The sequence below is a fragment of the Tursiops truncatus genome, chromosome 7, assembly GCF_011762595.2.
Source record: "Tursiops truncatus isolate mTurTru1 chromosome 7, mTurTru1.mat.Y, whole genome shotgun sequence".
Lineage (NCBI taxonomy): Eukaryota > Metazoa > Chordata > Mammalia > Artiodactyla > Delphinidae > Tursiops > Tursiops truncatus.
Genome location: NC_047040.1, coordinates 91958475 through 91975549, shown reverse-complemented (window position 1 = coordinate 91975549; position 17075 = coordinate 91958475). Strand labels below are relative to the sequence as shown.

General features: G+C 38.0%; 1 protein-coding gene across 1 annotated transcript in view; it reads left to right on the top strand.

Annotated features, from left to right (window-relative positions):
• THSD7B (thrombospondin type 1 domain containing 7B) overlaps positions 1–17075 on the top strand; it is a 764324-nt gene that overhangs the window by 229430 nt on the left and 517819 nt on the right. The window contains exon 4 of the mRNA XM_033860221.1: positions 3483–3652. Coding sequence (XP_033716112.1) covers positions 3483–3652 — 170 coding nt within the window. The remainder of the gene's footprint in view (positions 1–3482; positions 3653–17075) is intronic.

The following is a 17075-nucleotide window of genomic DNA, read 5'->3' as shown; positions in this document are numbered from 1 at the left end:
TTCCTCAGACCAAGACCAACATTTATTTGTCTTCATCACGGCTGGGCAGGTAGCTACCTGTCATCTACGGACTTGCTTTTTATATCCGCAGACCAAGTTACATGAGTTTACCATTCACCGTTTTAATCTACCAGAGAATCATTTCATTAAGAAGATGTGCTTTAGAATCAGATATACTTGTCTTTGCATCCTGCTCTTTCACTTACTTAATTATGTGACCTTGGCAAATGTCTTATTCTTTATGCCAATTCTCCCATCTGTAAAAGAGGAAGTGATATTTTTTCATAGGCTTGTTGGGAGGATGACATGAAGTCATGCACCTAGATTTGTTAGTGCAGTGCCTGGCACTGAGTAAGCATGCAGAACAATTTGGATGTTATTATTCCTTGGGGGATTTGTCCTGATACCCTAGAAGCCTGAATAAATGAATGCTTTGTCTATCCTGTTCAGCTGGGGTGTGTGACAAGACAAAGGGATCCTAGGTCACGTTCGTAAGGGGCTATGAGGATCAACTAATTGTTTTCATGTCATGGCCATTTACTTGAGGCATTTCTACACTTGGTTTCAGAATGCTGCTCACCCACAAAGGGCAGGACGCTGGGCTTTGAAATGCCCCCCGTTTCCCTCCAAAGCAGAAGGACAAAGTGAGGCTGGGTTGAAAGGCATCAGAGTTGAGAGAGAGTGGGTGGAAAGGCCTGATCTTTGACGTGGACTTAGCCATTAAAGAGGGTGCCCCTGGCAGTCAGAAAGCCAAGTTGTCCGGAGCCTGGAGGACTATCCCTGTAACGACTACTAAAGGAGATAACAAGCAACGTTTAGCTGAGCGGTCTCCTTTGATTTCTTATTCTGTCAGATCCTAGAGACACTTTCCCAGGTTGGTGGAATTCAGACTGTTCAGTTTTCATGGCTTCTGGGTGATTTTGATTAAACATAGATAGTGCATTTGAAAAAAAATAAAGAAAAAAAAGACAGACTATGAAAGGACCTGCATTTTAAAAAGGAATTTAGAAGCCCTTCACTGGTGTGTTTTTTCCTTTGCCTCTTTCTGGGTTGGTATTTTCTCTGAGGTAGTAAACAATAGCAGTAGTGATAAATGTCTTCTTTATCTTTAGAGAATTCGTTGTTTGCCAATGAATAGAATTTGGGTGTTTTTGGTTAATGAGCTAGCAACAGGGTTTTTGTTACATTATATATAAGACTATATATATAGAGATAGATAGATAGAGTTATTAAATTTTCCTTTTCATTTTTCTCCATAATGACTTCCCAAATTCCTCCATTGCTAATTCTTATAGGGTCATGATAAATTAATTGAAAAAGCAATTTATACAGCATGGCCCATTCCTTTCAAACAAGTGAACAGATTACTGTGACTTGCTATAATTCTAAACTCTCTAAGTTTCTTTTATGCTCTTTGCTGAACTTAGGTTCTTGGAACTTAGACCATGGCATTCCTGGATCCTTAATATTAGGACTTTGGATGAAATCAATTAAGTTCTTATAAGTACAGTGTTGGGGGTGTGTGTGTGTGTTTTCTGTATCAGCAGGGAACAAAAGGCAGGTGTAGAAGGACACAAGAAAAAAAGGAATGAACATTTATTGAACATTTATTATACTCCTTGATTCACATTTGGTATTATTATCCCTATTTTACAAAATAGAACTCAGTGAAAGTCACATGACTAGTAAGTGGCAAGGCTCAGATTCAGACCACGTCGGTTGGTGGTCTGCTTGCTGTCTATACCGCACTGCCCCTTTTTGCCTGCCTTATGTGCTCACTATATCATAGGAGCCTTGGAGTCAAGGCTATATCTGACCTCCTTAATAGACAGAGAGCTCTTCTTTTAGGGAATCATTGGAGGAAGAGGGTTTGAAATGAGAATGTGATAACCATCCAATAACCCACCCCTGCCTCACTGTGCCTTGCCCTGGAGTCCAGAGACAAACGAGCTACCTGTACCCTGAGACTCAGAGACACAAGAGACAGGCCTTCTGCCTGGGTCACCATGAAGCCAAGGGAGACAACTCTGTCTAGTGAGGAGAAAGGGCTTTGGAGCATCACCTCTGGAGAAGGACCGTCTCTGGGAAGACCTGGACTTTTCTCGATCTCATGCCCAGGAATTAGAAACACATTATTGTCTATATTCCCCTAGTAATAAACAGGACCTGAACTCTACATTTCAGACTCTTGCCCAGCCCGGTGACTGATTTTCACTTGGAAAACCCTGTGAAGATCAAATAGTGAGGCAGAGGAAGAAGAATTATTACAACAAACCCCACAGGATTGTCCAAATTCTTTTTCTACAATGGGCTTTTCACAAGACTGTTGATCCTCAGCTTTCAAGCTTTTTAGAATGATGACGCTCATTGTGAGAGGCTTTGCTCACTCTTAGGTTTCTTAGAGATTTGCTTCCTGATTTTGATGTCTGTTACTTGATTTCATTTTTACTCTGGTTTCTGTAAGGCCAGGGCCTTGGTGACACATGTTTATTTTTATTGCTACTTTTTCTTTTAAACAATCACATAACTGAGAAAACGTTCCTTAAATCTGAAATGGAACAGCGAATATGAGAATGTTCTTAGGTTTGGTTTACTGTTTAGAAGCTAATGAGTCTTCTGGTATTTATGGGAGTGCTGTAGGGTTCTGTTAATGCTGTGGGCTTGAGGAATGCTGTAATAAGCCACAAAAGGAAATTCTGTCTGCAGTCATTCTCCAGGTATGAGTGTAGTGTTGTTATGGTTGTTGTGTTTTCTGTAAGTTATGTACAAACTTCACTGTGTTTTTTCCTTTTATTTGTGTGTGTGCGTGTGTGTCTATCAGTGTATCTCAACCAGTTGTAAACCTGGAAGACATATTCTAAACCAGTATAACCATGGCATGTCTGTTTATGTAAGAAAAAAAAAAGTAATTGTCAATTAAATACAGTGGCACATTGTGAACTCATTTTTAATATGTATACCCTTATCTTAGTGGAGTCAAACTGATAGAAGTACCTCTATCAAGAAGGTTGAAAAATCGGAGGTAATCTCTGTCCATTTAAACTAATATGTTCAGACATTCATACACTGGCCCACTAATTAAAAAAGAAAGGCCAGCTTTCACACAAAGTCATCCTGAGGTTTGTAAAATGAAACCCCATGACAAGCTTACCTGCTATGTATTAGGCTCAATTGGTTTCCAGCTCCTTCCCTTGATTCTGTACTCTCTTAGAGCTTTGAGGCTGAGACATATCTACCGTTTATCCATATTTCCTTCCTTCGCTCCTCTGGGCCTGTACTATAAGCACGATAGGCTGCTGTGATTTTGCTGCAGGAAATAAAAGGGATTTAGTATTCAAAGCTGGTAAACATCTTTATCCATAGGCAAAGATTTGGTACTAGAAAGAGAGACGATTACGTACGTTTGATGTTGATGACCTAAGTTTCCTGTAGAATATTGTATTTTCCTTACTTCTTCTTCTTCTTTTAAACAAACCAAACAGATATTCCTGGAGGACCTCTGAATGGAAAGAATGCCAAGTCTCTCTCCTCCTCGAGCAGCAAGACCCCCACTGGCATATGACGGGACCCGTTTGTGGAGGTGGGATCCAGACCCGGGAGGTGTACTGTGCCCAGAGCACACCAGCATCCACGGCACAGAGGGCCAAGGAAGGTAGGCAGCCAGTTCTGGGGACAGATTCTGCTGCTGATTGGAAGGGAAATCAACACCAACACCATCTTCTCATATTCTCCTCGATATAATGGACCGCCAGCATTCACAAATTTAATGTTTGGTTGACTCTTTACAAGCTATCCGTAAGTTCTGTTGCTTGAAGTAGTTTGGAATAGTCAAAATAGTACTGCTAATAATATCAGTCTCAAAGGATTGTTGTGAAACTTAAATGAGAAAATATACCTAAGATCTCTAGTAGAAATGACTGCTACAGGCTAAGGTGCTGGTACGCTGGAGTGAGTCAGTTGATGAAGAGTTAGTAGCATTCTTTTTTTTTTTTTTTTCTATAAGAGAAGTTTTTTGTGAATTTGTGAGTGTGAGAAATTCTACAGACATTTCACTTTCAGATATCAAGGATCCATTCATTTATTGCCAGGTTTTAGATAATACGAAACTAAGAAGGAGGAAAAGGAGGAGGAAAGACAACTTTCTCCGTGGTGTGCTCTCTATTAGGCGTGTGTAATACAATCCATTTGTTTCAGAGTTTAGGATAGTGATAACATATAAGGACTGAAAAACTGGCCCAGATTTATTTAAGTCAATGGATTGAAAAGCTGAGAGTGTGCAGTAATGCTTCCACTCTAGAAAAATATATGGCCTCTTCCAGGCGCATTGGGGAACCCAACAGTGCCCTCTGTAGAAGTGGTCAAGGTGAGAATGTTTCCTTGAGTGTGCGTGTACATTCTCTGCTGTAGGACTTGGTTAGAGAGAGAAGATGCGAGATTTCTCATTGTAGAAATACATCCATTTCATCCTGTAAAGCTTTTCATACCAGGTGCCTTTTCTTGTGTGTGTGACATGGCCTCTCATCATTTCAGAGGCCATGACCATAGCCTTGGATGATTCAGCTCATGACTCATAGAAGGATCATCTTTACAGATACCTTAGCATTTGCTTCAACAATTGAAGTTACAGTGTCAAATTTATAGGGCTAGAGTTATTTAAAAATTAGTAGTTAAATTTTCTTCCTTCTCTAATGTCACCTTTGGAAAGTGACAATTTACACACTTTCTCTTCCAGCATAGAACATGACTGTGCTTACTCCTCTGAATTTGGAAGAACGAATTTAGATAAAAAGCTTCAGATTATTCTTTCAGACCTTGGTGATCTTTCTCTTCTACTTTCTCCTTCTTCCCTTTTACTGTTGTCTACAGTACTAGGATCTTCAGGGGTCAACACATACATAAGAATTTTGTAGAATTGGTATATTATGATCAATTTTAAGCTTCAACATTTAATCTTCTATTGACATCTTCATCTTCCTAAAGTTTCTTTAGTAAAAATAGCTTTCTTATCGATCACCTATTTCTATAGTGTTTTCAACCTTAATCATTCCAGCTTTCTTAATGGAAACATGCTGGGCAGGAAATTTGTACTTAGGAGGAAAGTGGAAGGATGGTGTTCTAGCATTGGAAGTCGTATGCTACATGTTGGGGGATGTTAAATAGAGGAGGGGTGTTAAGTGCAGATTTAGCAGCCTATTAAGCCCTGGTACAGTGTGCTTCAAGCATCTAAAAAAGAGGAAAAATATCTTAGGCCAAGGCATACTTCCAAATTAATACTTTGGTACACATGGAAACAGAAAGCCCTTAGAAAGCCTAAGCCTGGTAACCCAGTTCTCAGTGGGGGCACTTAGATGTGGGGACAAGATACATACACATGGATGTATATAACGCAACAATGTACTCTTGTAGAAATTTGAATACAGTAGTCAAACTATTGCTGCATTGGAAAATACAGAACAGCCACATTGCATTAAAGGCATGGTAAAGATTACTACTTATCTTTGTAATCATTACAAAGGTTTGATTTTGCTCTTGTTTGGAAGTGAACCAGAAAGGTTATTTAGCCATTACTTTCCTTTCTTATAAATGCTTTAATTTCCTGCTGTTATTATTTATGGATATACCTTGACAAATCTGGCAACATGAAAATGTCTTCTTGGCTCAAGTCAAATTGTTCAAGAGAACAATTGGATTGCAGTTATAAGGGACCAAAGAGTGTTTGCCCAATTAAAGAGGCAGAGTTTAAATATTTCTAACCTTTCTGCTAATGCAGTAACAAAGGCCAAAATTGATGACATTTTTTGCATTTCAGTTTTTATAAAGAACCGCTTTTTTGTTTTGGGTTTTTAAAATTATTGTTAGATTTGGAAGGGAGAGGGGATTTTAAGAGCATTGATTTTGGAAACTCTTTTCTCAGTCATAATTGACTTTTCCACAAGGTTAAGTTTTCCTTTGGCTCCAGGATACTCTGTTCACTCTCTGAAGTGGAATTGCTTGACTTTTATTCCTTGAAAATCCCACCATCCACTGTGAATTAATTACTCTGCATTCCAAGAACCTGATCTTAGAGGAACCCACAGTCTTAGGGAAAAAATTAGGTTAATTTCCATGGATCTCTCATGAAATAAAATGTAATAGACTATCTAGATACCAGAATAAAAACAACAACAACAAAACCCAGAAAAGAGTGCTAATTCTCTCCCAAGGGCCTCAGAGTCTCCTGCTGGATGCTGAGGATGAATGGGACTTCCGTGCAGTTCTGTTGCCAACTTATTCTTGTTGCTAGCCAAGTCTCCATTTGACCTCGATTCAGGGTGTTTGTCGGAATAGTATAATAACATCTATGGCATATTTACCTGGTTCTGCTGTTCACTGTCCATGTGGTGTTTTAACTGCAGCCAAAATAATGCTATAATAATCAATATGAGAAGTGTTACTAGTAATAGTAGACAGGCCAATAGATTGTGAATGAAAATGTAGCAGAGTATTTATGATTTTGTTTACCAGTTATTGTTGTAGAGAGAATTGTATTTCTCTTTTATAGTTCAGAAGCACCAGCAAGAATGATGCTAACCTATAAATCTAAAAGCTTGGATTTGGTGAGGCCATTTTCTTCTTGCCCTTTGGTCAGGTGAAATTAAAACCACTCAGCCTGCATTCAAGGGATATTTCTCAGATGGTAAAACATTGAAAGAAGGGATGCACTTTCAAAAATCTAATAAAGACAGGGAAAAATTTATTCCATTCGTGACAGTGTGGCCTAGAGATTGGCATATCAACAAATGTGGGATGAAATGGCTTAGAGATGCAGTGTATTTATATGGTGAAGAAAACAAAACAAAACAAAAACCTAAAAACTAAATCAAAAATTGGGAAAAGATATTGGTGTGGTGACAGTTAAGCACCATGTTTTAAATTCAGTATTTGGCATTAAATGGACACAGCTACTTTAGAATGCACACCATTTAGCTTTGAATTGTTAATTGTGTTAGTGAACCACTCCACACCAGTAAGATAGTTCTTGAAAGTCCTATGTCTCTATAATGCTGGGCCCAGAGTTGGCATTAAGACAGTACATGATAAGATAAGGGAACATGTCCTAGTTTTAAATATGTTGGTTTGGTGAGTAGAAAGTGGATGACCATCACACATAACTTTTTTTTTCAAAAATAATTTGTTATGTGCTAGCTATATCTTAGGGTCTGTCCTAGTCACTGGAATTGTAAAGATGCGTCATTAATACAGTCTTTTAATTGTGACAACAATTGTACTAACAATTATGCTATAATGTCTTAGGTAATGTGTCTTCAGTAGTGTGTTACATTTTATATATATACATATGTTTGTAATATATAGGCCATATATATATGTATGACATAGTTAAAACCATTTAATGATGCCTGAGAGTAATCTTCATAATGGAGATAATGCTTCAAGAGAGTTTGGAGGATCAACATGAAAGCATGTTCTAAGTGGAGACACGGAGAACATATGAAAATAAACGGAGATGTTTATATTCAGTGGTGGCATGTGAAGTGGTATGAGAGGAGCACAGGAAATAAGGAAGTTAAATAACACTTAAAAACTAGTCTCTAAGAAGGAAATAAGGAAGTTAAATAACATGTAAAAGCTAATCTCTAAGAAGGATGTTACATAATGATTAAAGGATCAATCCAAGAAGAATATGTAACAATTATAAATGTATATGCAGGCAACATAGGACCACCTGAATACATAAAGCAAACATTAACAGACATAAAGGGAGAAATTGACAGTAACACAATAATAGTAAGGGACTGTAACATCCCAATTACATCAATGGACAGATCATCCAGACAGAAAATCAGTAAGGAAACACAGGCCTTAAACAATACATTAGACCAATGGACTTAATAGTTATTAATAGATATATACGGCATGCAATCCAAAAGCAGCAGAATAAACATTCTTTTCAAGTGCACATGGAGCACTTTCCAGGATAGATCACATGCTAGGCTATAAAACAAGTCTCATTAAATTAAAGAACATTGAAAACATATCAAGCTTCTTTTCTGACTGCAAAGCTATGACTCTATAAATCACCTACAAGAAAAAAAAATTCAAAAAACGTAAACACATGGAAGCTAAACAATATGCTACTAAACAGCCACTGAAGAAATCAAAGAAGAAATCAAAAATACCTGGAAACGAATGAAAACAAACAAACAAACAAAAACCCAATGACCCGAAATCTATGGGACACAGCAAAAGCAGTTCTTAGAGGGAAGTTTGTGGCAATACAAGCCTACCTCAGGAAATAAAAATCTCAAATGAACAACCTAACCTTATACCTAAAAGAACTAGAGAAAGAAGGAAAAACAAAACCCAAAGTTAGTAGCAGGAAAGAAATTATAAATATCAGAACAGAAATAAATGAAATAGAGACTAAAAATATATATATATATATATAAAGATAAATGAAACTAAGAGCTGGTTCTTTGAAAAGATAAACAAAATTGATAAACCCTTATACAGCTTCATCAGGACAAAAAAGGAGATGACCCAAATCAATAAATCAAAAAGGAAAAAGGAAAAAATGAAACTGACACCACAGGAATACAAAAGATCATAAGTGATTACTCTGAACAACTATGTCAATAAAATACACAACCTAGAAGAAGTGGACAAATCCCTAGAAATGTACAGTCCCCAAGACTGAACCAGGAAGAAATAGAAGATATGAACAGATCAATTACCAGTAATGAAATTGAATCAGTAATTTTTAAAAATCCCTACAAACAAAAGTCCAGGACCAGATGGCTTCACAGGTATATTCTGCCAAACACTTAGAGAAGAGTTAACACTCATCCTTCTCAAAATACTCTAAAAAATTCAGAAGGAAGTAATGCTTCTGAACGCATTGTGTGAGACCAACATCACCCTGATGCCAAAACCAAAGACACTACAAAAAAAAAAAAAAAATATGGGCCAGTATACTGATGAACATAGATGTACATATCCTCAACAAAATTTTAGCAGTTCGAATTCAACACTACATTAACCACATTTGTGGTTCAATATCCACAAATCAATTAATATGATAAACTACATTAATAGTTCGAAGAATAAAAATCATGATTATCTCAATAGATGCAGAAAAAGATTTTGAAAAAATTCATCATCCATTTACGATAAAAGTTCTCCACAAGGTAGATACAGAAGGAACATAATAAAGGCTATATATGATAAGTCCACAGCTAACATCATGCTCAGTGGTATGAAAGCATTTCATCTAAGATCAGGAACAAGACAAAGATGCCCACTCTCAACAGTTTTATTCAACATAATATTTGAGGTCCTAGCCACAGCAATCAAACAAGAAAATGAAATAAAAGGAATCCAAATTGGAAAGGAAGAAGTAAACCTATAACTGTTTGCAGTTGATGTGATATTATACATAGAAAATCCTAAGGATAACTTTAAAAAAATCTCTGGAGTTCATCAATGAGTTCAGTAAATTTTTAGTATTCAAAATTAATATACAGAAATCTGTTGCATTTCTATACCCTAACAACAAACTATTGGAAAGAGAAATTAACCAAATAACCCCATTTATGATCACATCAAAAATAATAAAATACCTAGGAATAAACCTAACTAAAGAGGTAAAAGAACTGTACTTGCAAAATTATAAGACACTAATGGAAGAAACTGAAGACAACACAAACATATGGAAAGATGCTCTGTGCTTATGGATTGGAAGAATTGATATTGTTAAAATGACCATAGTACTCAGTGCAATCCCTATTAAAATACTAGTGGCATTTTTCACAGAGGAGATCAAATAATTTACAAATTTATATGGAAACACAAAAGAATAGCCAAATAATCTTAAGAAAGAAAAACAGAACTGGAGATATCACAGTCCCTGAATTCAGACTACAAAGGTACAGTCATCAAAATGTAGTATTGGCACAGAAACAGGCACATAGATCAATGGAACAGAATTGAGAGCCCAGAAGTAAACCCACACACTTATGGTAAATTAATCTACGACAAAGGAGGCAAGAATATACATTGGAGAAAGGTCAATATCTTCAATAAGTGGTGCTGGGAAAACTGGACAGCTACATATAAAAGAATGAAATTAGAACATTCTCTAACACCATATTCAAAAATAAACTCAAAAGGAATTAAAGACCTAAATGTAAGACTGGAAACCATAAAACTCTTAGAAGAAAATATAAGCAGAACACTCTTTGACATAAATCATAGCAGTATTTTTTTGGGGTCTGTCTTCTAAGGCAAAAAGTAAAAAAAGCAAAAACAAACAAATCGGATCTAATTAAACTTAAAAGCTTTTGCACAGCAAAGGAAACCATAGATGAAACAAAAAGACAGTGTACTGAATGGGAGAAAATATCTGCAAATGATGTGACCAGTAAGGGGTTAATACCCAAAATATACAAACAGCTCATACAACACAGTATCAAAAAAACAACCCAGTTGAAAAGGCAGAAGATCTGAATAGACGTTTTTTAAAGAAGACATACAGATGGCCAACAGGCACATGGAAAGATGCTCAACATCATTAATCATCAGAGAAATGCAAATCAAAACCACAATGAGATATCACCTCATACCTGTCAGAATGAACATAGTCAAAAAGACCACAAATAACAAATATTGACTAGGATGTAGAGAAAAGGGGACCCTCTTACACTCTTGGTGGGAATGTAAATTGGTGCAACCTCTGGAAAACAGTATTAAGGTTTCTCAAAAAAATAAAAATAGAACTACCATATGATCCAGCAATTTCACTCCTGGGTATATATCTGAAGAAAACAAAAACACTAATTTGAAAACATCCATGTGCTCCAATGTTCATAGTGCATTATTTATAATAGTCAATGTATGGAAGCAACCAAAACATCCATCAATTACATGAGTGGATAAAGAAGATGTGGTATATACATATATACAGCGGAATACTGCTCAGCCATAAAAAAGAACAAAATTTTTCTATTTGCAACAACACAGATGGATTTGGAGGGTATTATGCTTCGTGAAATAAGTCAGACAGATAAAGACAAATACTGCATGATGTTATATGTGAAATCTAAACTATAAAACAAATGGATGAATATAGCAAAACATAAACAGACTCACAGATATAGAGAACAAACTAGTGTTTAACAGTGGGGAGAGAGTAAGGGGGAGGGGCAATATAGGGGTATAGGATTAAAAAGTACAAATGTCAGTGTGCTAAGAGAATTCTCGTGAATGGTCATGTCCTATTTGCAAACTTATTTTGCAAAAACTTATACAAGAACTTTTTGAGATATGAAATAAACTAATTTACCTTATGAACAGATTTCTTAAGGGGCGATTAAAAGAGGTATTCCACCATCATTTGAGGGTCTAGAAATGTCCTTTACCTGTCTTTAGAAATTGGTTTAAAAGTCAATAAGCTCATTTGGGTGTGAGAATAAAGTGTCAGGAAAATAATATGCTTAGAAATTCCCTTAGCATCAACCCTTAGAGGAGAAATGAGACTGCTTCAATGGGGTTACAGCATTTTCTCTTGTTTTATAGTAACAGAGAATCACAGGTAACTGATGAAGTAGTGTTTGCTAATTCATAGCAGGATATTGGATGGCAGTTCACATGAGACCAAGAGATAGAAGACTTTTGGCCTGTAATATTTCTGCCTTGGAAACATACTCAATTATTAGGAATATATAGAGTATATACGAATATAATTCAAATATTCTCTCCAAAAGTGTGAAAGCTGATAAAAGTTTAAAAGGAAAGGAACATTAAATACTTAGAGGGGATTAGGTCACCTGGTGTCTAAATTGAGATTAGTTTCTAGTGGTTCTGTTTTATTGCATTTGTGTCTCAGTTTAGTGATTTTTTAAATCAAGTGTAACAGACTTATCTTAGTATGATATAGCAAATGTTTACTGAGTTACTGTACTTAGTGAAAATATTGAAGAGTGCCTACTTTAAGCATTCATTAGATTATCAGGCTGTTCTTGACATTAAAAATTTTTTTTAATTTATCTCAGGGTTTAATTCACATGATTGAAATAAGAGCGGGAGAGAGTTTCCCTTGACAAATGATAGAGGCAGAATATTTGAGGAGAAAGTCTACTATTGAATAGAAGTTACTCCTTGCGGGGGAGAATAAGCTTGTGGAAAAATGGGCCTTCTTTACAACATGTGAGCCCTGCTTGATTTGATCTCCTAAAAAGGAAGAACACGTGTTCTTTTTTGTTTAATATGTTATATATTTATTCAGAATTAGCACAACTGAATTGATGATTCAGCACAGTGTACTACTGAAACCAGAGTATGTGGCATCACAGAGGAGGGAGATCGTCAAGAACCTAGAACTAGATGTGAGTTTGGATCTTTCCAGTGGTTTTGCCAGTAACAGTTTAGCTTTTCTAATCCTAAAATTGCGCTAAGACCATACTCCTGTAACAGCACATCACTTTTTGCCTGATATCTGGCCATTCTGATTGTCTTTTTTACTCATTAAGCTGTAAAGCCCTTGAAAGACATGCTGGGGTCCTTCTTTAAATTTCCGAGTGCCAACATCTGTCATGTAAAGGGCAAATTTTTAATGCTGTGGAATTCAAAATGGAAAGCTCTTCAAGTGAGAGTGAAATACTGAGTTTTGTTAATTTTTTTTTTTTTTTTTTTTTTTTTGCTTTTTGGGTAACACAGTGGAAGAAATTGTTTTACTGTTGACAAAACCAAAATGATCTCCTATGTGGAGATCAGCATTCCATGCCAAGGCCAGGTGGTCCAGAGGCCCTGGAATGAAATCATATTAAATAGAAGATATGAGGATCAGGAAGTGATGGAAATGGTCCATCACTTGCAGAAAGATTGAGGAGGAAGGTAAAGGAGAGACAACAAAGACAGTCACTGGGCCAGCTTGGACTGAAACTGTGGCTTTACCCAGTGGTCTTGGCTCACTACGCTAGGTAGTTGATTTTTGAATAATTTTTATAGTTAAATATTGCCCCCTTTGTTGTTCCCCAGAGAAAAGAGATCATGGAAAGCACAAATGATTTCAAATTATTTATGTCTATCAGGTTTTGATCTTTAACAGTCTAGGAGGGGAGATGAGACAAACAAATAACTACAGAAATAAGTGCCTTACGAGAAAATAGGAATTTTAGGGAAGGGGAGGCTAAACCAGTGAGATGTGAGGGCGATAGGGTATGTTTGTTAAGAAGAAAGCTTTTACATGGGCCTTAGCAGAAGGGCATGCTTTAGACAGGGGTTCATATGAAGGGGACAGAATCCCAGGTGAAGCAAACCATGTGAGTAAAGACACAGAAGTGGAAAGTCATAGAACATATTTAGAGTAAAACCAGTAATCAAGTTAGACATGGATATGGAGTGGATGAAGATGAGGGCCATGGATTTAGGGTAGAGACAGAATGCTAGGCTGTGGTCTTTGGCCTTATAATGGTCATGAGATGCTAGGACTTGAAGTATTACCCTCTCTATCCCTGTGCAACACTCTGAGCTCCAACAATACTAAACATTTTTTTTTTTTTTTAACATTCTAGACCTTTGGAGCTAGTCTCTGTCTGACCACTGACCATGATCCTAAGGTGTCCCTCATTCCCCTTCACCCTCATGAACTACTCCCTAGCTCTGACCTATCACCTGGATGACCTCTACTTCTTAGAAATTGTTTCCTCTGGGAATCCTTTGAGATGACATAGGCTTTCTGCTCCCCAGTCACGTTATTTCACTGCGTTGTAATTGCACTGCTTGTGTGCGCTGTTAACCAGGCTACTGTGCAAGGTCTGTGATGTTGGGGACCTCGTCTGTGTTGTTCACTGTTATTTTCCCAGCATTTAGCACAATATCTGGTAAATAAAAGGTACTTGAACTGAATTCAAGCGTTACCGCTTCTCATGTTTCTTTCACCACCTTTGTCTTTCTTTCTCTTGGCCAATGCTCTACAAGGACGTGGTTCTCGGTCCATTTTCAGACTTGGATAAAACAGTGTATTGTAGTGCCTGGGATCTGGCCTCTTGAGTAGCAGCTGAGGAGCCGGTAGTTCAACCTGGGAGATACAACCTGAAAGGGTAGGAGACTTAGCTCCGTGAGGAGTGAAACGTCACTCAAGGGAAACATGATTCAGGAGGGAGCCAGGCTATTCCCAGTGCACCTGTATATTATTCCAATATCTTCTTTTTAATCCTTCCAGAGAAATCCGGTTTTCCAAATACACAAATCTGGCCTATATACCTTTGTGTTTTATTGTATTGGGTTGGCCAAAAAGTTCGTTCAGGTTTTTTTGTACCATCTTCTGGAAAAACCCAAAGGAACTTTTTGGCCAACCCAATAAAACGGTAGCCAGCAAAACACATTGCATAGCATTGCTTCATATTTTCCTTGCTTTACTCCTGGTGTTTTTTTCCCCTGTCACTGCCTCCTTGCCTTGCAACTTGCAAAGAAAGTGGGTTTTTTGGGGCTGTGCCCTGTGGCATGTGGGGTCTTAGTTCCCCAACCAGGAATTGAACCCATGCACCCTGCAGTGGAAGCACCTAGTCCTATCCACTGGACTGCCAGGGAAGTCCCAGATAAAATATTAACACCTTAATTCTCATCATAAGCTCTACTTTCTAGAGGGCTCAGCGACAACAAAACTCAATGAGTATTGAAAGAAAGAATGAGAGGTGCTATTTTTGTTTTTTTTTTTTTTTTTTTTTTGCGGTACGTAGGCCTCTCACTGTTGTGGCATCTCCCATTGCGGAGCACAGGCTCCGGACGCGCAGGCTCAGCGGCCATGGCTCACGGGCCCAGCCGCTCCGCGGCATGTGGGATCCTCCCGGACCGGGGCACGAACCTGTGTCCCCTGCATCGGCAGGCGGACTCCCAACCACTGCGCCACCAGGGAAGCCCAGGATGCTATTTTTAAGGATTTATAATAATAATCTAGATGAGACATAGCATGAGCCTGAAGGATGGTGGCAGCTGTAAAAGCTCTTCTTTTTCTCTTTCATTTTCCTTCTCTTTTTTTCCTCTCTCAACCTCATTTTCCTTCCTCTTCTTTTATGTATCATTCAGTTTTTTTTTTTCATTTCTTCCTGTTCCTCATCCTTTCCCTTTTCTTTTCATCTGGCATAAATCTTGAGAACAACATTGTCAGTACCTGTGGTCGACTTCACAGCAGTTGGTACATCGTCCAGCAAAAGGAGGAAGAGCTCAGTATGTATTTCTTGAACAAATGAATTCAAACCCCTGCATCTAGTCTTACCATTCAGTTTCAGGCATTTCTTTTCACATTGGAACAGCTCTTCTCTTCTTTGCAATCGTTCACATACACCTGCACTTCATTAGTAAAGAGTTAAGTTCTTTTCAGAGTCGAAGATTGCATTTGGAAAAAATCTGCTGAGACTAGTGCATTTACAATCTTTAGTTGGCTGTCTCACTAAACTTCATTTTGTCAGCTGGATTAGATTCTTCTCCAACACCAGGCCAAGATGTAATGAGGTTCCTCTTGGCAGTGCAATTTCTGAAACAAAGTTATCCCTTCCAAATCTATTTCTACAGCCTTGTTGAATATGTGAATGCAAGTAGGACATAGAAGAAATACCCACTTATTGTCCAGCTCTTCCTGCAGGAAAGTTTCACAACTTTCTCACCAATTTATTTTAGTCATTAGCATTTTTCCATGCTCTAGTTTGAACTTCACACCGAGTTCTGTCCTCAAGAGGGAAGAGTCACTTAATAAGATCTCTGTGTGTTTAAGAATGGCTGAATTACTCTTTGTGTCTTCTGGCCATTTTCTCAATAATGGAGAGAAGAATCAATTTCCATGTCAAGGAACTTCCCTGGTGGAGCACTAGTTAAGAATTTGCCTGCCAGTGCAGGGGACACGGATTCGATCCCTGGTCTGGGAAGATCCTACATGCCGTGGAGCAACTAAGCCCAGGCATCACAACTACTGAGCCCTCAAGCCACAACTACTGAGCCCATGCGCCTGGAGTCCGTGTTCCGCAACAAGAGCAGACAGCGCAATGAGAAGCCTGTGCACCGCAGCAAAGAGTAGCCCCCGCTCGCTGCAACTAGAGAGAGCCTGTGCACAGCAACGAAGACCCAACGCAGCCATAAATAAATAGATAGATAAATAAATAAATAAATAAAAGACACTTTGCTTTAAAAAAAAAATTTTTCCATGCCAAGAGAAAAGCTGAAAAAGCTGCCGAATTGTGATACCTCTTCTAATTTTAAGATTCTCTGTGTCTCCATGTGGAATATAATTGTAGTTCATTTTATTCTTTCAAGGTCTGCTTTTCTAAGACTTTGATTTTATTTCAAACTGTTGATGAGATGTACCTGAGTTGTCCCAATTCTTTTAGGCTTGAAGCTCAGTACTGAAACCAGATATTTCTTTTTGAATAAGCTGTAGCATTTTAAATGCAGTGTTCCCACATTGTAATTTTTATTGTCCTGCCCAGCCCCATATCAGATTTTTTCCCAGGATTCCAAACTTCAGGATATTGACTCTCCTGCTGCCAAATGTTCATGCTAAAAACCTGGGCAATATCCTTGGCATTTCACTGTCATTCACCTCTTTGCCCACATTCAGTCTGTCACCAAATTTTGTTAGTTCTGTTATTGAACCAAAACTTGGATCCACTCGCCCACATGCGGTAAAGCCAATCTACTGATGCTGGGTTGTGGTGAAGGAAAGTGCAGCGTTTATTGTAAGGCGCTGTACAGGGTATCTGGGACAGCTAGCGCTCAAAAAGTCTGAACTCCTCTATGGCTTTCAGCAAAGCATTTTTAAAGACGAGGTGAGTGAGGGGTGTCCCAGGGCATGTGATCAGCTTGTGCATAACTCTCCAATTGGTTGATGATGAGGTAACAGGGCAGTGACACAGGGGTTAACGGTATCAATCCTCAGGTGCCAGTAGTCCTGGGGACTATGTGCTCATGGTCATCAAGTAGTTAATCTGGTGGGGTTTTAGCATCTGTAAAGCAACTCAGGAAACATGCATCAGATACTATTATCTAGGTATTCCACAGAGGAGCTAAAGTAGAGGATAAGGGGGACG